The sequence below is a fragment of the Panthera pardus genome, unplaced genomic scaffold (genome assembly GCF_024362965.1).
Source record: "Panthera pardus isolate Hobbes unplaced genomic scaffold, ASM2436296v1 HiC_scaffold_20, whole genome shotgun sequence".
Taxonomy (NCBI): Eukaryota; Metazoa; Chordata; class Mammalia; order Carnivora; family Felidae; genus Panthera; species Panthera pardus.
Window position 1 is genome coordinate 90,743,051 of NW_026526766.1, and position 22,544 is coordinate 90,765,594.

Genomic DNA, 22,544 nt, shown 5'->3' on the forward strand with positions numbered 1-22,544 from the left:
ATGAGCCACCCGACGCCACGCATCCTCACGGGCCCCCCCTTTGCTAAGGCCCGGGTCCAGCTTACCCCTGCCCTTCCGGACTGAAATGTGGACAAAAGGCAAATGTATCTGCTGGCTCACCGGTTTTCTACACTGACATCAGCTGGCGTTTGCCCTGAAATCCTCGTCGGAAGAGACAACTTTAGAAATGGAAGAAAATGAGCCCTTGGAGGTGGTGTAACACCTATTAAATGTCACAAAGCAAACAACGTGACAAATGAAGGTAAGAGAACTATTTCCTGTTACAAATCGAAGTCACTGTCTGTGTGAGCGAGCCCTGCACACCCGCCCGAATGCTCCTCACGCGGCCCAGACGGAACGGCTCTCGGAACGCGGGCCGCGGAAGGATCCCGGTGGAGTTCTGTTGCTAGTAGATGTTTCTCGGCACTGAAATCATGTTGTTGGCTTATGCGATCCAAGGAAAAGAGTATTGTACTGGGTCACTCTGACCTTTGGAGGGATGCGTTACGTGACTTCCCTCAGGACCAGAAGGCATTTTTCAATTACTAGAGCCAAGCAAGTCTTTAGAACGCTCTGACGATGACTCAAAACCAGCCACAGGGACGCAAAATGAGCACTTAACGGCGCAAAACTGTATCAACTCCCTCGAAGGAGGCGCCACAAAGTGGCGGCAGAACTCAGAACTGGTCTGCACCACGGTCATGCCCCAGTCTGGCCACCAGTCCCGCGGAACACCCTGGGCCCACGCTCCGTGTGCTGATGAACTGGGGTTCCGAGCCCCCCCTCCCCCAGGGATGAGAGTTGCGCTCCGGGTCCCCAGGCTCGGTCGGCACCTCCAGACCCTGGTGCAGAGCGGGCAGGGCTACGTGGAGCCCTGCAAGGCTGGACGGATCATTGGCAAGAACCCATCCCGCAGCCCCACACCAGGCTGCTGTCCGAATGCAATCGCGCCCTTCCTTTCATGCCTTGGCCCTTCCCCGCCCAGGCCAGCCCGGGACGCCCCAGACACCACTTCCAGCCCGCCCCCCTCCCCAGTGCCCCAGCGCACGCCCCGACCACGCTCATCCCATGTGGCCGCCTGGCGGGGAGAAGATCCTGCCAGCAGCAGGACCTGGTATCACCGTCTACTCCGCGGGCCACGGCAGGGACACAGCACAGACGACCCAAGAGAGGAAGGGGAGCAGAGGGGTGACAGTGAGCAACTACTGACTGCCCATTCGGTTCCAGAAGATTCCCTTACGTTTTCTGACTAAATGGGAGGAGCTCTGGATGCACGTGAGTCATAACTGTTATCAGTAACCCACTTCTGACGGTAACACCGTGGGGTAGGAAGTACCACTCTGTTCTCCAGATGAGGAAACTGAAGCCCCAATGCCCAGGCAGCCCGGCCAGGTCCCGAGCATTACACGACAGCCCCCCACTGCCTCCCAGGAGCAGCAAGGAGGCAGCGACCGGCCTCCAGCAGGTGGGTAGCCCAGGTCTATCCCACGGGCCCCCCAGGGGGTGGGTACCCGGGGATAATGCTGCCCAGGGTGCAGCGGCTCAGGCGACAAATGCCTGCCGTTGGCTGGAATGTCATCTGTAACAAAAGGGCTTTAAAACGTTCCTGTGCTCTGATGCAGTGAGTCAGCGTCTAGGAATCCACCCCAAGGAAATAATAAGAGAGGCAGAAAGGATTTACCAGAAAGATGTTCATCCAGGTGTTATGTATAAAGCGAACAATTGGAAGCGACCCAAGTCCAGCACGAGAGCAACAGAGACATAAACCCCAGTGCGGGCGAATATAGTACATGACCAGCAGCCGTGGCGATATTTACAGCGTAACGACCAAGGCAGGCGCCATACTGTTTCTACCCGAGCTCAGCCAGGAAAAGGGGAAAGCGTGAGGACGGGGCTACTGAATGCCTGTGTCCCCCCAGCACTCATATAGTGAAATCGTCAGCCCCAACGACGGTGGCTCCAAAGAGCTTCCTCACCCCTGCCAGTGTGCGAGGACACAGTGGAAGAAGGGTCCTCCCCCAATCACGCCGACTCTTGACCTTAGACCTTCCCACCCTCCAGAACCGGAGGGAATAAACTCCTGTGGTTTATAAGCCACCCAGTTGGTGGTGTTCTGTTATAGCAATCCGCACACGCTAAGACAGAATGGAAAAGTAAAAGCAAGTTTCGTATTTTCCCAATTTGTTGTAGTAAGTATGCTATGTCTCATAGCCAAGAACAGTTAACAAGACTATTTGCGGAATTAGTAGAACCTCTGAATCTATAACCAAAGATCCTGAAACACTGACTCGCCACTTCCCTGTTCCCTAGATGATGCTTCTCTGACATTTTACTGTCAATTACACGGCTTTCCTTCCTTCTCGCCCCCCGTCCATGTCCCGCCTCTGCTGAGAGCCCCTATTCCTTCCACACCCCCAGCTACTCCAGAGCCAGTCCCTGCCCCCACTAACTCCTAAGACACGGTCAGCTCCTCATCACTATCCTGGCTGCTCTGCCAGCTGCTGTTACAGCCAGAAGCATCCTGTCTCTCAATTCAAGTCAATGCACACAGCCTGAGACTCCAGTTGTGCCTGGTACTGTGCTAAGTAAGCACTCAGAAGCTCAAGTGAGTCAGTCTTTCCTCGCCCTCAGGGACCCTCAAAGTGGACGTCTGCGTGGTCATACCACCCTGACACTAGAGCGGGCCGTGGTGTGGTGGATGGGGCAGCACAGTGCCATGACAGAAGAGGGGATGGAGGTCAGGGGTGGATTCATGGTCCAGATTCATGGGTGGGTGGATGGATTTATGGTCTGGATGGATGGGTGGGTGGTGGAATGGGTTGATGGTCTGGATGGATGATGGGTGTAGAATGGGCTGATGGTCTGGGTAGATGGGTTGATGGTCTGGATAGATGGATACATGGAAGGCTGGAATGGGTTGATGGTCTGGATGCATAGTGGGTAGTGAAATGGGTTGATGGTCTAGATGGATGGTGGGTGGTGGAATGGGTTGATGGTCTGGATAGATGGTCAGTGGGGGAATGGGTTGATGGTCTGGATGGATGGTGGGTGGTGGAATGGGTTGATGGTCTGGATAGATGGATGCATGGATGGCTGGTATGGGTTGATGGTCTGGATGGATGGGTGGGTGTGGAATGGGTTGCTGGTCTGGATGCACGGATGGATGAGCAGGTGGGTGAACGGTATGGATAAGCAATGGACAGACGGGTGAGTGGGTACACTGGGTAGGTGGATGGATGGATCAGTGAATAAAGACAGCAATATGCCCTTGCCAATGAAAACTCAATTAAAGGCACGAAAGCCTCATCTCTTGACATTCTTCTCTGCCACTCTACTCATACTATGCTTCAGTCACACTAACTCCGAATTCAAAGGCCAAAGTCACACAGCATCAAGGGGTTTGCACATCCCATTCCCTATAGTTGGAATCTTCCTGCTGCCCCAACTGCCACTCGTGGCGAATCCCCACTCATCTTGTGGACCTCAGCTTAGAGGTGTCACCTCTGGAAAGGTATCCCTAGGCCCCACGCGGGGGACCGGTGGCCCTCCTCTGTGCTCACTCTTCGAGTATTAGATTAAACCAATGAAATGGATGCCGAACCATTTCGGCCCCCAAGATGGCACCTCCCCATGGTTCGGCCGAACAGACCGGTCGCACATTCCTGTGAGTTGCCCCTGAGCCTGGCGCGCCCATAACACTCTCACGATGGGCAAGCAAATGAAGGGGTCTCAGCTCCTTCCCCCACAGTTCTGTGCTCTGCCAGGACAGACCACCTCCCCGGTGGGAATAAGAGTGGCTAAAGTTTAGGGGCCAAAGTTTACCTCCCAGCAGTGACCTTGTGGGAACAGGACACAAAGGGCCCTAAGGGACAAGTGGGGATGTCAGCTCTTCCAGGGCAGAGGGGACTCCGCTGTCATTTGACGTCACAATGCCCCTCCCCCAACTCACCAGATGAAGGACCCTCAAAGCCTCATGTCCCGGCTGGTTTTTGGAGGGCGGGGCAGGTGCCATTCACAGCCTGAACGCTGCCACCCACACAGAAGGAAGATGCGCGAGCCTTCGGTCCCCAGGCGGGTGTGCGGCCCTCCACGTGCCGTGCGGTTCCCACAGGAACGGGGCCAAATCTCAGACCCCGCTCTCAGCTGCGCGGTGCTGGCACGTTGGCACGTTTCCACGTTTTTGAAGTGAACACACTGCCAGCACCTACTTCTGAGGATTAAAACAGACGATGTCTCTGGAGCTCTGCCCCCAACCCGCTGCGTGGCTCTAGGTGAGGTACGGGCCGGCCTCAGTTTCCCCACCTGCACAACGAGTGCATGGCGGTCACGGAGGACAGTTTCGGTTCCACAGATCTATGCGTGTGTGCTCCTCTTGTCAAAAGATCACCGACTGTCACATGCACAGCCATCTGGTAAGAGTCCCTTCCCGAACTGCTCATTTCTGTCTCTTTTTCACTCCCCCCCCCTTTTTTTTCAATTTATTTTTGAGAGAGAGAGAGAGCGCGAGCAGGGGAGGAGCAGAGACAGAGGGAGACACAGAATCGGAGCAGGCTCCGGGCTCCGAGCCGTCAGCACAGGGCCCGACGCGGGACTCGAACTCACGAGCTGTGAGATCGTGGCCTGAGCCGAAGTCCGGATGCTCAACCGACTGAGCCCCCCGGGCCCCTCCCCTTCTTTTTAACCACAACTTTTTCAATTGACTAAGCCATTGGGGCCCAAAGCAGCCGCCTGCCAGCAGGAAAGGCCCGCGGCTCCTCCCGGAGCGGCCAGCCCACACCTCCTTGTCCCCCGTCTCCATTAGCCACACACCTGCCCACCTTGCCGCCACCCACGTGCTCCAATGAGCCCTCCCCCGACTCACGAGATGCTGACAGGGCTGCACCCAGCCCTCCACTCGAGCGAAAACCACGGGTCCCCACGTCTGTGCCTCTGTCCTCATCACCCATGCGCACGCAAGCCCACGGCTGTGTTTTTCCCTTTGATGGTGACAGACTCAGACCCGGGAGACCAATCGGTTGCAGGAAATAGGAAGGCAGGAAAGCCCGGCCCTCCTCCTTGCCGCGCTGTGCTCCGTGCCGTGGCTGCAGAACGTTCCGGTCTACGCGGCTCTGGCGACGGGAACGGGCCACCTCAGTCCTCTGCCCGGCCAGCCAGTGCCACCCCGCCGGCCCGCCACAGGTGTCTGCGTACATTCGCGTATCAACGGGGAAAAAGCCAAGACCCGCGGAAGTTGCCAGGCGGTTTTCGTGTTCTGACAGATACCGCGACCGCCTGGCATGGACGGACAGCGTGCGAGGGCACCCGCTTCGCCTCCCTCCCTGGAGCCGAGGTGTGTGCTGTCTGTGTCGGTTCCTCGTCCGCCTGCCCAGCGGGGAGCGTGTCCCCCGGGGTCTCACCTGCATTCCTTGCCAGGGAGCCAGCATCCGCTCGTGCGTTTAAAGACTCTCCGTATCTTCGTTCCTAAGAACTCTTCGGGTCTTTTCTGCGTCTCCTTTTCTGGAGGAGGGAGGGGTGGTTCTGGCCTTTTCTTACTGACTTACAGGAGTTGTAAGTATACAGCAGATCAACCCCTTCTCTGTGACACACGCTCACGTTCCACTTCCTTTTTCTGGCTTCCTTTCTTTTTTTCTTTATTTCTTCCTTCTTCTTTCTTCCTTCCTTTTTTCTTTCTTTCTTTCTCTTTCTTTCCTCCTTCCTTTTTCTTTCTGTCTTTCTTTTTGTCTTCCTTCTTTCTGTCCTCCTTCTTTCTTTGTCTTCCTTCCTTTTTCTCTTTCGTCTTTCTTCCTTCCTTCCTTCTTCTTTCTTCCTTTCTTTCTGTCTTTTTCCTTCCTTCCTTTTTTCTTTCTTTCTTTCTGTCTTCCTTTCTTTCTTTCTCCCTTCCTTCTTCTTTCTCTTTCTTTCTTTCTGTCTTTCTTCCTTCCTTCTTCCTTCCTTTTTCTTCCTTTCTTTCTGTCTTTCTTCCTTCCTTTCTGTCTCTCTTTCTTTCTTTCTTTCCTTTCTTTTCTTCCTTCCTTTTCTTTCTTCCTTCCTTCTTCTGTCTTCCTTCCTTCCTTTTTGTCTTTCTTCCTTCCTTCTTCTTTCTGTCTTTCTTCCTTCTTCTTTCTTTCTTCCTTCTTCTTTCATTTTGTCTTTTTGTCTTTCTTCCTTCTTTCTGTCTTCCTTCCTTCCTTCTTCTTTCTTTCTTCCTTCCTTCTTCTTTCTTTCTTTCTCTTTCTTTCTTTCTGTCTTTCTTTCTGCCTTCCTTCCTTTCCTTTTTCTCTTTCTTTCTTTCTTTCTTTTTTTCTTTCTTTCTTTCTTTCTGATTGGTTGTTTCGGGTTTTGTTTTGGAACTCTTGATGCTTACGGAGTAAAACTTTTATTTTCTTTTACAACTTCTGGGGTTTCTGTCGTACTGGGAATGGCGTTCCCACCCCCAGATTGTAACACCCAGTCTCCCACAATTCCTTCTAGGAGAGAGCTCTGCAATTTCGTTTGTACGGTTCCCATCTCTGATCCATCTGGAACGCGTTTAGATGCAAGAGGAAGGCAGGGTCCAGATGGTGTGTTCGCTCTTCCAGCCCATTTCAGTGACTAATCCTTTCGCTCCTGGCCAACGGCCAACGTGAAGGCCACCTTTATCGAGCCCTGAATTCCTGCGGGGCTGTGCCTTAACACCCACAGAGCAAAGGCCACCCAGAGCCCCCCTTCATGCCCACGTGGGGCGGGGGGGAGTCTGCTGCTCACCTAGCCCCCAGCACACTCTCCTCCCCACCAGAGAGCAGCCTGAGGGAGGAAGCATGAGCCACCGGGGTAGATGCAGCTCGGGTCAAGTCCAAGGCAGCGTGCCCCACGAACACAGCCCCTTACGGTATCAGGAGATGGAAACGACCCACGTCCAACCACAGGAGACGCTGTCAGGGAATCAGGCTTTTTACGGCGGCCGTGACAGAGGACGGAATGCTGTCCTTATAGAGTGAGGGGAGAACGTCCAAATCAGGACTTGTGCTGGGACTCCTCAGCCTTCTTGCAGGGGAGGGTGCTGGGCGGGGCCAGGGCTGCACCCTGATTTCCAGGCCAGCCGCCACGCCTCTCCCTCAGTCCCCTCCTCTCTGTGCTCAGACCCAGTAGTTTGAGCGTGGGGATTACCAGTGAGTTTTATTTTCTCTATACTTTTCTCTTTCCACAAGGACTGTTACAAAAATGCACCCTCTTTCATTAAAAAACATACACCATTAAAGAAGGAGGAGGAGGGGAAGGCATCTAAGGAGAGGGTGCGTCCCTCCCTCCCGGACATGGCCTCAACGGGACACAGCTGGCGTCTCTGCAGAGCCCCCCCAACACCTGGCCTGGTGGGAGCTCCCCCCGCCCCTCCCGGCCCCACCCCTCCTCTGAGCATCCACACTGTGTCCCCCGGACGCCCTGGGCAGCACAGCTCACCCCCAAGTCCCAAGTCCCAAGTCCAGGCACACCAGCAGCCTGGCCACAACATGCCCTCGGAGCCACCGTGCACACAGCCGGGAGGTCTCGGGAAGGACGGGGACGGGGACGCGGAAACAGACAGGCCGGGGGCCAGCCCGGTCCTGGCCCGGCCCATGCCGTCAGCGGGGGTCTTCGACTGGCTTCTGACCCCTGGTCTCCCCAGCACTCAACAGGCACTGCTCTTCCTCTCTCGGGGCGGCAGGGGGCGGGGGGGTCAGGACGGGGCAGCACAAGGGAGGTGAGCCTTGCTTAGACTGAGACCGAGGCACGCCAGGGCCTGCCACGCACTGACCACGGCAGCCCCGGTCTCCCCCTCGCCCCGGGGCCAGGCGGCGTGTCCCTGCATCCAACTGAGCCGCGCAGCCGTGTGCAGGCTCTGGTGCTCGGTAAATGCCCGGCGGCCTTCAACCAGCCCCTGGGCAAAGCTGTGCACGGTGCCCGCCCAGCGGGCAAGCGCACAGAGCAGGTGAGCCGCACGCTCGCCCACAGCCCCGGAGTCCGGTTACAGCCTCGGACGCGGAGTCTGCGGCCCAGCGGAGACGCCACAGATTCCAGGTCCAGGGCGCCGTTTCCGGGCCAGAGCGCTCCGGGAGAGTCAGCTCCCTCCCATCCCGTCGGGGCAGCTGCCACACCGCCCCCTCCTTCCAGAGCAGTGACGGCTGAGGCCGGGCCCGGGTCGGAAGAGGCAGGAGGGCCCAGGGCCCGCGGGACGTGGGGGCGGAGAAGGACCCCGGAAGCCCTTCCCTCGGGCCTGCTCTCCGTCTCTGTGCTCACCCCCGCCCCACGGCCTCCCCGCGGGCCCTGGGCCCTGAGCTGTGCGCTGGGCAAGGTCAGGAGCACTCAGGGAGAGAGCTCACCCCGTGCAGCTGGGCCCCGCTGGGCCAACCCTCCAGCTCAGAGTTTCCCAAGGCGCTGAGAAGAGAAGTCACAGTGGGGAGGAAGGGGCAGCAGGACAGAGAGCAAGCATGAGTCGTCAGAGAAAAATGTGCGAGAGCCTGGTGCCTGACATACCCCAGAGACGGGCCGCTGCTCCGAACAGCGTGGCCCTCAGGGCCCTGCCCGGGTGCAGTCGTTCACGGGCTGTTTATACTACCGCCGAAATCAGATCAGGAAATATTTTAACAAGTGACTGGAAAAAGACCAGACTACCCCTCTTCTGAGGGTTTTCATCTTTATTTTCTTGCCGACATATTGACCAGGCACCAGTGTTTATGGAGAAAGGCACAAGCCTGGAGGCCGGGGTGTTCGCTGGGGCTCAAATTCAGCACAGGGAGGACTGGGTCATGGGAACCAAGAGGTGGACAGAGGAGTGAGCCCGGGCTCTGCAAAAGCAGCCGCCCCAGGGAGGCGGCTCGGAGTGTCGCGGGGGCGATCCTGGGGTCCGCATGCGGGAGGCAGCGTCCCGGAGGCAACAGGACCGACCCCGTCACCCACCTGCACGTCCCGCAGAACCGAAGTGGTTCAAGGTAAGGGCTCAGGAAAGAAACAGAGGCCTGGAGAAGGGCAGGCAGAGCCTATTTAAGGAATTCCAAAACGGGGAGGAGAGAGATTCTGGAAGTGATTTACGGGGTAAGATGATTGATCCCAGAATTAAAGGAGGCCTGGAGAGGGTCATCTGGAGAGCTGGCAGCTAAGGAGCTGGGTGACGACTGGGAAATTTTCCAGAAGACCAAGTGGGAAGGGGTTGGCCAGAGGAGGCGGCCTGGGGTGCTCGAAGCCACGTTCCAATCTCAGGTCTGTTCCTCGTTAGCTGAGTCATTGGACAGATCCCCACCATACGGACCTGGTGGGAGCAAGCGATCCCGGGTGGAAAGCCCCCAGCACAGAGGAGGCGCTCGGCACACCAGCCAGCTACGTGTCCCTGGGACCAGAGACACCGGAAGCACAGTGCTCACACCTGCTTAAGGGCACACGTACACACAGGCACACACCCTGCACAAGCTGGTCATTTGCTGGGGGATCCCTCGAGAGACCTGGGATGGTCCGACTGCCGTGTGAAGCAGATTCACGTCAGGGCAGGACAACCCAGGGGAGCCCTGAGCCCAGACTCCGATCCGGCAAACCACGGGCCCCGTTCCCCAGGCTGGGCACCCAGGCAAGACGTTCTTCCACACCTGCGCGGCCAAATCCCAACCCCTCCGCCTCCTCTCTCCCTGGGCCCCTCCAGGGGTACCACACCCGGGACGGCCGCCTCTGCCAGCCAGCGTGGCACTCTCCTCCTCCCCCAGGATAGCCCGGGCCCCCTCTCGCCTGCCCATCGTTCCCTCAGGGTCTGGGAAGCCCTCTGGGTTCAAGCCCACACGACTACCTACAGAGCCCCCCACCCCCACCCCCGACACCGCGTGTGGTGAATCGTGCCCCTTGACGGGACCTACCCCTAGGGGTGCCTAGAACCATGCCCCCTTGGTCTCAAATAAATTGAAACCCCCTGACTCTTCCAAGTAGAGGGGTCTGGCCCGTGCGGTGGGGCAGCCGTGTTACCCAAGCAGCAAAGTTTCCGAGGCAGCAGAACGATGCTCGAGGAGGCACGATCCATTTTAAGAGCAAACCAAGAGGAGAACTCTCTTGATCCCCGGTCCCTGGCAAGCCCGCAGACCCTCCCTGGCTGCTGGGACCCCTCGTAGGCATTTTGCCAATAAGATGAAGTCTGGGCCCAGAAATCAGGCCTCGGGGCATCGGTTTCCTCGGGGCTTTTTAGTTTCCTTTCCTGGAATGTTGACAGTTCAAAGATGTAGATGAGGTGCTGGTCCAGCCTCCCTGACCTAGGAGAGGTTACGGCTGGGCCACAGCGGCTTGCCTCTTGGGACACCCGATCGACCGCTCGACCCCCACGCTGCCCACAGAGGGCAAGGCTGCTTAAAGCGACCCCACCCTGATGTTTCGCAACATCTGGCTGTGGCTGGCACAGATAGATCCCCACATGCCCCTTTCATCGTGTGTCAACTGACATTAAACAGGCAAGACCTACCTGGCTAGGATCCTCTCCCCCTCTCTTTCCTTCCCAGTTAAATGGAAAGAATGAGTCAGACCAGGGCAGCTCACCCCTCGTACAAACACTGGCCTCGCAGCCGAACGCAGGGCGCAAGACCTAATCCCGCAGACCTCATCTAAGAAGTATGAGGAGGGCGCCGTGGGGCCCAGGACCCGGGCTGGCTTCGTCCTGCCCTCGGGCCCGGAACCCGCCACCAACCAGGACCTGGGGAGGCACACGGCGGGCAGAGAGGTCACCCACGGTGGTCCCCAGGCTTCACCAACTTCCCCCGTCGGCCGCCTGTTACCTAGATGAAGACCCCAGAGAAGAAGGCGGTGATCATGCCTCCGATGGGGCCGCAAGCCCCTCCCCTGGCTATGAGGTCTACCCTTTGGACTCCGACTCCCCAAACAGGGCCTGGATACATGGGAGTTCCATAATGGAAACGCTATCGAGGGCCCCAACTCTGACACTTACTAGCGCTGGGGTTTCTGTGGGCCTCAGTCTCCTGGCCTGGGGGATAGAGATGACACCTTTTCCCTTGGAAGCATGTCATCAGGATAAAACGATGCACAGAAGCCCTCAGGAGACGGGAAACGGAAGGAAGAAAAGTCCTAGAGACTCTCACCCTTGGCCTTCAGAGAAACCTCGCAAGCAAGCACACCTCCCACCTGGGTCACATCTGGGTCACATGCTGTTCCCGCCTCTGTTCCCAAGGAGAGGCCTGTGGAGCCCAGGGTCTGACTGTCCCTCAGCTGCCCTCCGGCCGATCAGAATGGTGGGTGGGCCCCACAGCCCGCAGGACAGGCCAATCGGCCTGTCCCCACGTCCCCAGCCCTCTCGGGGTTGGGGGGGTGGTAAGAACCCGCCAGCATGTGCCCTCCAGCCCCCGCACAGCAGCCCTCCCAGCACCTGTCCACAGGGACAGGCCCGCAGTGCTGCAGGGAGGGAAAGGGCCGGCTGGTTCCGAGCCGGGAGACCCACCTCGGGCCTGGCCTGCGCTGCCCCCAGCGTGCTCCCCCCTCCCCATGCCGGTCCTCGTGTGTGTCACTGACACAATCAGAAGGCAACGAAATGAGGGAAATGGAGAGGGTCCCCACCTTGAAGCGACTTTCGCTTATTTCCGGTGAGCAAGGAAGCTTTCGGAAGCTCGAAGGCCCTGCAGTTTGTGGCATAAGGGTGAAACCCACAGGCTCTGGAGGCTGGGTTCCAGCACTTTCCACCGTGGGTGCTGCCGTGAGGTCTCCCACCAGAGGTGTCTGGCAAATGGCAGCCACCAAACCCGCCCTGGACAGACCTGAGATCCTCCAGCCCCGCGGGTCCCGGGACGAATCTGTGAGGTTCAATGCCATCCCCTCACGGTACACACCCAAGACCGCTGGGCTCCCCTCCCAGCCGTGGGACACGGGGCCTGGATGCCAGGGCACCACTTCTCGGCAGCCTTCGACCCCAGGAACCCCCAAGCCCTCTAGTTCTGAGTTGATTCATCTGCAAAACAACCCCGAGGGCAGAGGCCAGACCACCGACTCCCAGTAAGACATCCAATTCCTTCCCCAGGAGCCCGGGCATGTCCGCCGTCCCGGCCTCGCCCTGCTGGGCCAAGGAAATGGGCCCCCAGTAGTTCCCTGGTATTCAGTGCCGTAGAAGGTGGACGGCCTGAAGCCGCTGTCCTAGGCCCTGTGTGCTGGCTCATCGGTGTCTCCCACACTCATCCCCTGAACTTCCCTTTCAAAGCCAAAGACGTGGCGGACTTCGGGAGGGACGGGAAGAGCGGGGGCCGGGAGAGGTGCAGACCCGGGCTCCGTCGTCTGCTCTCGTCCTCGGGGATCCCCGGTGGAGCCCACTCAAAGCCCCACCTCGCAGGAGACCAGACCTGCTCGCCCGCCTCCTTGGCTCCCGGTCAGTCCCAGAAAGCACCAGGCAAGCCAGGGCCCCAGACCCGGAGAACTCCAACCCTCTGCAAAACGCCAGCAAAGCTGCAGCCTTGGGACCAGCCCTTGGGGCGAGGACATTCCTGAGGGTTGGGGGAAGCCGTGCTACAGCTGAGCGACAGCCGCACAGGCGCTGGGGCAGCCGGGAGGGGACCCCACCCACAGCCTGCAGACCGAGCCTCGCCTGCCTGCACACCGTGCTCTGCTGTTTGGCCCCAGCCAGCTCTGGGCGGCAGCCTGCGCGCCCCGGGGACACGGAGCCACGCAGGAACAGCGCTGCCGGTGTCCTCCTGTCTCAGGAGTGTCCCACTCAGGGCCTGGAACAGGTGGACAGTCCAGAGCCCAGGAGCCCAGCCCACGTCTTCCTTGGGCCTAAGGAGCACCAAGAAGGGTGATGTCTGAGTTCTCTCCCGTGGCACCTTCATGAGCCCCTGTGGCCCAGCTCCGCGGCCCGAATGAGCTCCCCTGCATCTACCCGCATATACTGACACCCTGCACTTACCACGCGGCAATAATAACTGTGAGAGCCGGCACTGTGACGGTGCAATTCCTGTGTGACTTCCCCCCGCCCTTCCAACAGTCTTCTGAGACAGGTGCCGCTTCTATGCCCATTTCACAGATGGGGAAACTGAGGCACAAAGAGGTTCTCAGAGGTGCCTCGGCACCCGTGCTGAGCCCAGGCACTCGGGATAGGTAAGACGCGAGCACCCTGCCCTCCCAGCTCCCGAGGGAACTGAGAGGGTGGTCATCGGCCGCACGGCCCGCCTCTCCAGGCCCCTGAATTCTGAGCTCATCCGTGCATCCTCCCTCCCGCACGGACACGTCACAGAGAGGGAAGTACTCACGCTGAACGTGCTGGGCAGAGTCTCCAGCTGAGCGTGACGTGATGTCAGGGGCCAGTGCCACAGTCACCGGGGTTGGGGGGCGGGGGGGCTGGATGGCACGAGGCTAGCCGCCGCTGACAGCACCCGACCCCGTGTGGATTATAGGGAGTTGTATTACCTTTGACGTTTCCCCCAATCGCTGCTTCTGGAAGGTGGGGCCACCAGGAAGAATGCGGGGCAGACGCAGGGAGGGGGGAGCCTCTGCCCCCTCCTCGTCCCTCCCGGCCCTGCTCCCCTTGTAGGCACCCCCCCACCATTTATGCGGAAGCCTACAGCCTACCTGTTCAGGTGAGGGAGGCCGACCCTGAGAGAGCGCTGGCCTGTCCCACCCTCTCCCTCTCGGGCGGACCCCAGCGCCTCCCCTGGAGCCCCCTGCCCGCCTCACCCAGCAGTGCCCACCCCCCAAGCCGGCCCCGCCACACTGGGTGCCCAAGGAGGACCCACACACTCCCTGCGGCCACTCTCCCAGCAGTACTGAGTGTAACGGGCCTTATTTAAACTATAAATCTGAACAACAAAATAAGTCCCTGGAAAATAACCCCATTTGGAAATCCTGACCCCGCACCTCCAACCTAGAAAGCGCCAGCCACCCAGGCCCTCTGGTGCGCGAGCGCTCTCTGGCCCAGGAGGCACGGGGGACGCCGTCCCTTCCTCCTCTGCATGAAACAGGCTGAGGCTGGGCCACACTGTCCTCAGGAGGACGGCAGCGTCCACAAGGGAGCTGGGTCGGCAGAAGCAGCCCCCGGAGGAAGCCGGGGCTCCCCTAAGCATCTCACGCTGTGTCCAGAAAACACAGAACTGGGAAAAGCAAAGAAGAAACCGAACAGGGAAGAGATCGCGGTCACTGCAGCCTGGGCACACCCTGAGGACGTGAGAAAACACCTTCCCCAGAGGCACAAACATTGCTCTGGCTTCCCTGAACCACACTGAGGTCCAGGCGGCCCTTCCTTGTCCCTCAGCTCCCTGCACTGCCTGCCCCTGCGCAGGGCTCAGGGCTCTGGGCTCCCGGCTGTCCCCACACCCGGGTTCCGGAAACCGACCCAAGCTGGCCAGGGCACCAAGGGCCCACTGGACGCACAGCCACCCCCTGTCCTCCCCAGGAAGGTCTTGACCTTCAGCCAGGCGCAGTGCCCTGGGAACAGACCAGCCCAGGATCAGTAAGGAGGAGAAGGGAGGCAGAGGCTCCCAGGCTACCCACCTGGGGCCGTGGGCGGGGGGCGCAGACCTCGCTTTCAAGCACAAGGCCAGAAACAAAAGCCAGAAGCTGCCGAGACCCCCTCGCCTAGATCTGAGAATGGCATCTCACCAGCACCGGTGATGGTCCTACACCAGCAGGAGGGCAAACTCACCCAGGGCCCGACGCCAACAACCACGGGGCCTGACAAAGCAGGCTGGCCTCTGATTGGCCAGTGCCCCGTGGAGCTGGTAGGTACCTCCCTCTGATTGGCCAGCGCCCCAACGGGGCTGGCTAGTGCCTCTCTCTGATTGGTCGATAGCACTCCCTACCTGCTGGCCAATGTTTCACTACCTCCCACTTCGCACTTCCCTGGACACAATCACCTGTTCTGGAGTCCGATTTGCGCACCGCGCCGGAAGTTCCGGTGCTGCAGGGACGCTCGCTTGCACCTGCCACCCGTGCCCGGCCCAGACCTACGTCGCGTTTGAGGTCCGCAAGCACTTCCGGCCTAAGCGCGGCCACTCCCGGCAAGGGCCAGCCTCTCCTGCGGTTCCCTGGGACCCCTCTCCCGGGCAGCGCCGCCCCCCGGAGCTGCCCACTGCGCCTCTCAGTCACCCTCGGCAGGATGCAAGACGATTACTTCCCACCTTCCAGTTGGGTTGAAACGCCCTCTCTCTGTCATTGTGAGATCGCTCTTTTTACAACGCAGGCTGGGAGGTTTAACATGGAAGTGACTCCTGGTGCAGGCACACATTTGTGGCGTTCGGTAAAACGACAGAAGACATGAGGATCCCTATTGCCAAAGTGCTGGCAGGGAAGACCAGGCCAGAAGAGTGACAGTCCCAGGCATGAAACACAGGTCCTGGCATCAGAAAACAAAGGGAACCTCCGAGTCCTGCACGCAGACGTCGCAGTGCCCCCTGGAGCTCCGCAGAAGGAGATTCTGGAGAAACTGGGTCAGACTGGGTCCATCTCTTGGGTCTGAGTCACCAAAGAATGGCGACATTCACTTCTAATGTGGGGTTATTACTTAGGATGGGAATCGGCCAGAAAAACTACCGGGTGAGTCAAAGCTGATGGGGTGATGCGTCAGACCGTGTGACCCCCACGACCACACGTCCACGCACATCCACTCACGTCCGACCGGGCGTTCATTCATTCCATAAATGGCTCTCCAGCCACCTCCGCGGGGCCGGCGCAAAAACAGCGTCTGGGTCTGCAAAGCCGCCACCCGCACCCACCGCAGAAAAAACCCTCCCAGTGCACCAGCCATCGCGGTCAGTCACACAGGCTCGTGAGCTGGTCTCGTTCACTCACCGGGGGACATTTCCTGTGTCACCTCTTCTCCTGTTTCTCCCGGGAGGGGGACACGGGCGCCACTGCCCACAGGAGAGACAGGGAGCCACTCACACAGCCAGCCGGTGAGCAGGGCCAGGCGCCCGGCACCAGACCCCATAACACGGCTTCGTGTCGCCTCAGGGCCCGGGAAACACAAACTGGACACTGAGCTCACTCTGCGCTCTGCACATGTTATGCCTTGAGCCCTCACCAAAACCCCTGCAGGACACGTGATCATCACCCCCTTCTAAAAAAAAAAAAAAAAAAAGGGAAACTGAGGCACGGGGAGGCTAAATGCACGGTTGGTAGGAGGGGAGCCGCGGGGAAGCAAACCCAGGCTGGCCGGCTCCAGCCGCCCGCCCCGAGCATCACCCACACCCCAGTCCTCACGCTGTGCCCGCAGCAAGGGCACATCTGCCCATGAGAAGGGCCAAAGCAGGCTCCACCTTCAGGACCTCAGGCTCCCCTCCCTCCGAGCCAGGCCAGAAAGTGCGGACAACGGAGGAGTGGCTCATCCGGGGGAACAAAAATAAGGAGGAAAAGAGAAACCCTGGTGTCACACTGCCCCCCTGTGAGGAAAAACATGTCATCAAATGATCAGGCCCAGCAGGACCCCGCTGGCCCCGCCGCAGGACCCGCAGCCCCGGCGTCCCCCCCCCCTCGAGCGCCCCCCCCTCGGGCTCCACGGCCACGGTTCATCTCAGCACCTCCCATCGGGCGGGCGTGGCTCACGGCAAGGAGAGAAATGTCACCTTGCCCCCACCTCCCCACACACACCAGGCCCGGCACACAGGACAGCCTCGGGAAACCACGCAAACACAGGCACGTGCAGGCGCACGGACACTCGCACGGACACGTGGGTCCCCGCGCGTGGGCACATCACACACACGCACCTGCTCCCACACGCACACACAGACACCCACACGGGTGTACCGCCCTCAAAGGGGCTCGTAGCACATTTCCACACATGTTGCCACACGTGGCCTGGCCACATGAGCCCAGGAGGTGACGCGGGTGGGAAAGCGTCCCCACCACGCAGACGGGGTCCCACCCTGACTCAGCGGGATGACCGAGCCTCCTTCCGCTGCGCTTCTTCGGGAACAGTCACATTTAAAGCCCATCGTGGCAACTGTGCTCTGTCCCTTCTGCAGAAATACCACCCAGAAGAGCTCGCGGAATAACGTCCTACGTAACTCGGGGGCTCACTGTGCATCAGGCACATTCCACACGAGCAACTGTCAAAGCAATTCTCCCCACTTTCCGGAGGGGAAAGCTGAGGCAAACGCTCAGTTGGCACTGACCTCCCAGCCGCCCACACTGCTCCTGGGGCTCATCTCCCCTCACGTCTAACTGCCCATCCCCAGCACAGGAACCCAAAGTCGTGGCCAGAGGCACCCCACCCGAGCCGAGACTGTCAGTTGGCACACGGGTCCCCGCGCACGGGCAGAGAGGGTTAGGGCAGCCCCCCAGGTCTCCACTCGTCCCCCAAGAGACCCCCTCTTTTGTCACTGCAGCCACTTCTGCTGGCACAGCCTCCCTGGACAAGCGGTGCTGGGGGCGCCCTGCCAACCAAGCTAATGAGGGGCTTTCCAGCCAAGGGAAGCAGCCCCAGAGCAGAGTTTGGGATGTCCTGCCAAGAAGGAGGGGCGGACAGGAGTAAAGCCAGAGGTGGATGAAGGCACCTGCTAAGGGAGGGGAAGAAGAAGAAGGAAAAGGCCAAGTTTGGTGTCACCTCCTCCAGGAAGCTTCCCCAGATCTCCCCAATGGGGCCAACCCTCCCAGATGATTTAAAGTGACACTTGGCACCAAAATGAACAGTGAAACAAACACACATGCTGCTCAGAGGACTTGGGGCTCCTGCACCGAGGAGCCCGCCCCCTCTCACCTCCGTCCTCCCATAACCCTCCAGGCCAGGGTGCAAAGGCCTTCCGGGTCCAGGTAGGTCATGCAGATGAGTGAAAGGCCAACTAAAGAGAAGGAACAGGACAGTGCAGACTGCTTTCAATCTGGTTCCTCTTGAAGGCATTCCAGTGAAAAAGGAGGGAGGGAGGGAGGGAGGGAGGGATAAGGGATGGAGGAAGTTGGGACCTAAACACTGTTGGCCAAAGGCAACTCATCCTTCGCCCCAGGGTGAAGGGCGGGCGCACTTGTGGCAGGACCGCCCCCTTCCCCTGCATCTGCTGCTCTGGGCACCAGGCGTCCCCCAGGGAGGGCTGATAAATGGATGTGAAGTGAAAAGGTATCCCCCCCTCCCCCCTTAAGTCAAAGGCGCTAAGGCGTGGCCACGCTAAGCAGAAAGGAGACCCTCACTCAGCACCCAGATGAAGAGGTCACACAGACTCAGAACCTGGGCTCCCGCATCTTGCAGGCCTGTGGGAGGGTCCGGTGACATGATGCGGGCACAGGGCCAGGCAGATGCCAGCACATCCGTTGTGATGTGCAATTAACACATGCAGCAGTCTGGACTGGGGGGGGGGGGGGGGGGGACCTTGCTTTGCTCCTTAAATGCAAACCCAGGGTGCCTCAGGGTGTAGGTGATCATCGCTAGTCTGCCCTCTAACTGTTCTGTTATTAAGTGGGGGGGGAGGAGGGGGGGACAGTCTGCTCCCCACCCCCTCAGCTCCAGCCAACAGTGTCTGTGATCCAGGGAGGAGGCAGGGCCAGACGGCCAGAAGGCAGGGGCGGGGCAGGCGGGCATCAGCTGTGCTGGGCTAGGGCGTGGCCGCGGTGCTGGTCCAGAAATATCTGAAGGGTGGGGTAACGGGGCAGGCTCTGGCCGGCACCCCAGGAACAGCCCTGGAGCAACATCACAGGAGAAGGGACTTCGTGCCCTGCACCCGAAGAAACTCCTGCCTGGGGCCCCCGCTGGGTGGTCAAAGCCACTGGGCAGTGACCACAGCTCCGGCCCCTCCAGCCACTGAGATCTGGACCAGATGAGGGACAGGGCTCCAGGGAGCCAGCCTGGCCTCTGAACTCCTCCCACTGACTGCTCTCTTCTGGGGAGGAGGGAAAGGGGGAAGGATGGAAAAGGATGTCTTTCCAGCCAACTTGATTGAGTCAGAGGAAATTTAACCGTTTCGTATCTGTCAAGTCCCACAAAGCTTGGACGACTCTTCCCACAAAATTATTGCAAGAAGCAGGCACGTGACTGGACTCAACCAATGACGGGCCGAGGAGATGACCTCAATTTCCAAATATTGGGGTCACGTTTCATTTCACATACTCCCCTCCACCCGTTACAATGTTAAAGGGCCCCAAATGCAATCTTAACTTTTCATTCCTTCACACACTTGGCCAAGGAGAAGGTAGGAAAAAGAGCCATGTTCAGAGAAAGCTCGGAAAACATCTGGCTCATCCCACAACGGAGAAAAGGACAGGCGCCTGGGAGGACCGCTCCCGCCTGCCCGCATCTGCGGTGGACAGCCGCCCTCCTTGGCCACGCACTGCCCGTGACTTCGAGACGGGTCCCGCCCTGGGAGGTGGGACGGGTCTGGGAAACCCGCTCGGGAAAGCGGCTTCTTCACATGCTTCTAACGGTCTTTCTGACCAAAAGCCAAATGAGCAACTCCCGGGCCAGGGGCCAGGCTGCTGCCCCATCCCCTCTGCCACGTTTCTGCTTCCAAGGGGCCGCCCTCGGGAAAGAGGGGGTCGGAGAGGGGGCAGGGACTGCAGGCGCAGACAGAGCCCGGGAATGGAGCTGGGGGCCCACTGCAAAACTGCCAAAGGCGTGATCCCCAGCCTGCACCCGGCCCCGGCTTTTGGGGGTGACGACTCCCCTGAAGGGTTCCGTCCTGTGTTCCTGGGGAAAGCCCATCTGAGGAGCAGGACGGGGCTAAGGCCCTCGGCCACCATGGGGCCCCCACCGACTCCAGATCACTTTGCCGGAGGCCACAGTTGTCCCCCCCCCCCCCCCCGACCCCGCCTTCAACTGATCCCCGGGGGGTGGGGGTGGGGGGAGTCATTTAGCCCAGGACCTTGGGCACGTTGGTGGCAGCCCAGGGATGAGAGAGCAAGTCCCCAGAGCTGGGCTAGGCACCCCTCGGCTCCCAGTCGTGCTGGCTGGACACCCCGACTCCTGCTCATTCTCTTTGGCCCACCACACACCCATCGCGCCAGGAAAAAGGGAAAGGGTATCTCAATCGGGAAGTGAAGCGTGGAAAGTGATTCTTCCCACATGGCTTCAAATTACAAAGTGGCGGGGACAAGGGGGCCGGCGGTGGAGCGGCTGGCCAGCTGTGCCCCCCAATTCCCCTGACCTCGCACCAGCAACTCTGAGCCTCGTCTCCAGGCTTGTTAGTGGGGACTTGGGACATTCTGAGACCTCCGATGTCTGAGGCTGTGCAAAGACCCATCCCACAGGTAACCACCAAGATGATGCTTAGAAGCCACGGTCCCGTCAGGAAGCTGAGTGGGAGGGAGTCAGAGCTACAAGAGTCCAGGCAGGCGCCCAGGGGAGTGGGCTCCTTCCAAGTCAGACCTCTGGCAGGCAAGGGCCCCATCTGTGGACCATCTGAGCCTCTCTGCCCAGACGCCGCCACCACCTCCCAGCTCTGCCCCGCAAACCCCATCTCTGGGAGGCAAACCCAAGAACTGCCTCCGCGGGGTCAGGAGGTGGAGGGGGGGGGGATTCGGAGCAAGGCTGGAGGGGCTGCGGCTTCTGGGATTCCCAGGCCGGGGGCCAGTGTCTCCCCCCCACCCCGCCCCAGGAGCCCGGCCGGAATTGACGGGCTGCGACTCTAGGGGGCGACCCTTTCCAGTTTTCGGGAGAGGAAGTTCTGCCGGCGCGAGTGATGTGGGACGGAGTTACTAAGTTTCGGGACAAAGTTTGCCGGCCTCGGGGACAGACCCTCTCGCCGATCCAGCGCCAGGCCCTTCCTCCGCGCGCGCCGCGGCCCCACCCGGCCGGCCCTCTGGCGCGCAGGGGTACCGCGCTGGCGCGTCTCCCTCCCCGGGCCCCAAGGCTGGCATTCGGAGAGGCGGCCCGCGCGTTCCCCGAGCTCGCGGGTGGCGGTGGGGGGGGGGGGGGGGGGGAAGGGGGAGAGCGCCCCGGAGGCTGGCGGGGGCCGGGGATGACAGCCGCCCCCGCGCCCCAGCGCCTTACCTGCGCGGCTCAGAGGCGGCGCCCACAGCAGCAGCAGCAGCAGCAGCGGTGGGGACAGCAGCGGGGCGCCCGGGCGCGGCGGGCTGCGCGCTTTCCAGCGGGTGTGGACGTCCATGCCGGCGGGGCGCGGGTCGGGGCGCGCGGGGACGCACGGGGGCGCGGGGCGCGGCCCGGGAGGGAGCGGACTCGGCGGGGACCGCGCGCTCTAGGAAGTCATGGGGAGCAGCCGCCGGCGTTCTCTTTGTGGCGGTGGCCCTCGCGCCGGGGCCGGCTGGCGCGCTCGCCCACGCGCGGGGGGTCGACCTTGGCCCGCGGGGCGGCCGGGACCCCGCTCGGCTCGCCGCCCTCGCCTCCTCGCCCCCTCCGACTCCTTCTCGCCGCCTCCTCGCCGCCGCCGCCCCGCGACCCGCTCCCCGTGCGCGCTCCGCTCGAGCGAGGTCCTGCGCCAGCCGCGGGGACGGAGAGTGCCGACCTCGCCTTGGGCGCCGTGCTCTTTTCCCCCCTAGTCCTCCCTCCCTCCCCCCTGGAAGGCACCCGCCGCGGCTGTCGATCCCCCGCGCCCGCAGCAAATCAGAGCCCGGCGCCGCGCTCGGCCGGGCCGGCCCCCGCCTCCCACTGGGCGCCGCGGGCGAGGGGGCGGGGCCGGCGGGCGAGTCGCGGCGAGGAAGGGGCGGGCCCGGGGCGGGCGCGGGCGCGGGGCGGGGGCGGCGGCCGGCCCTCGGCGAGCGCGCGCGGACGCGCCCCGCGCCGCTCCCCCGGGCCCCCCCGCTCTCCCCGCCCAGGTGCCCGCACCTGGCCCACCCGGGGAGCCAGCGTGGAGGGGCCCCGGGTTTGCTCACTCTGGGCTGGGGAAAAAAAAAAAACAAAAAGTTGCCGCTCAGCCCAACTTTTTCTTTTACGTGGACGAGCTCCGAGCTCCTCTTCTGGGTGGAGACTGAACTTCCAATTCAGCCAGATCGGGGCGCCCAAGACTGAGGCCGACTTGTCAACCCGCCCGGAGGACCCGCCCTCCACCTTCCCCCTCACTGAGGATTGGGCGTGGGAGCCCAAGTTAGGGTCTGACCTCCCAAGGGTCCCAGAAGGAGCCTGGAGGTTGCACATCTGGGATCTTAATCAGGCGAGGTCGGCCGGCAACCCACCGCCACCACCACCACCACCACGCCCCTCCTCGCTCCCTCCCGCGCCCTCCCCCCTCCCCCGTGACCCCTCTGCAACAAAAGGAAATCAGAGGGAAGGTGCCCCTCGGGGAGGTGACAGCGGGCAAAGGGGTGAGGGGTCGGGACCCACTGCCCTGGGGACTCCCGCCGGGCGCCCGCCTTCACTTCTTTAAGCCTTGGGGAGGGCCCGCTGGACTGGACGGCAGGCTGCCCCTTCTACCAGGCTCCTCAGCCCAGAAAGCCTCCCGTCTGGGACAACTGCAGGGCCCTTCTTACAAAGAGAAGGGGCGAAGGCGTTTTCAGGGGCTCGCCATTCCTGAGCCGTCCAATCCGGACCCCCTAGAGCACACAGTTCCCCCAGGGGTGCTGGGCCAGGGCCGGGGCCGCTCCCTGTTACATCTCCAGACTGGTGCGAGATTCCCCAAACGCCCTTTCCTGCCCACCATTCCAGAAACGGGGACTTGGGGTGGGGGTGGGGCGTACTTAGCTTTGCTGGGACGGACGGCCACGTGCGGCTTCTGGCGTGG

At 60.9% G+C, this 22,544-nt stretch overlaps 1 protein-coding gene across 2 annotated transcripts in view; it reads right to left on the bottom strand.

Moving 5' to 3' along the window:
- COL5A1 (collagen type V alpha 1 chain) overlaps positions 1–21,343 on the bottom strand; it is a 148,695-nt gene extending 127,352 nt beyond the window's left edge. The window contains exon 1 of one of the 2 annotated variants that reach the window (XM_053908503.1): positions 20,861–21,343. In XM_053908503.1, coding sequence (XP_053764478.1) covers positions 20,861–20,975 — 115 coding nt within the window. In that variant the 5' untranslated portion in view covers positions 20,976–21,343. The remainder of the gene's footprint in view (positions 1–20,860) is intronic. The other variant, XM_053908502.1, reaches the window with a different exon arrangement.
- Between the last annotated feature and the right edge of the window lie 1,201 nt (positions 21,344–22,544).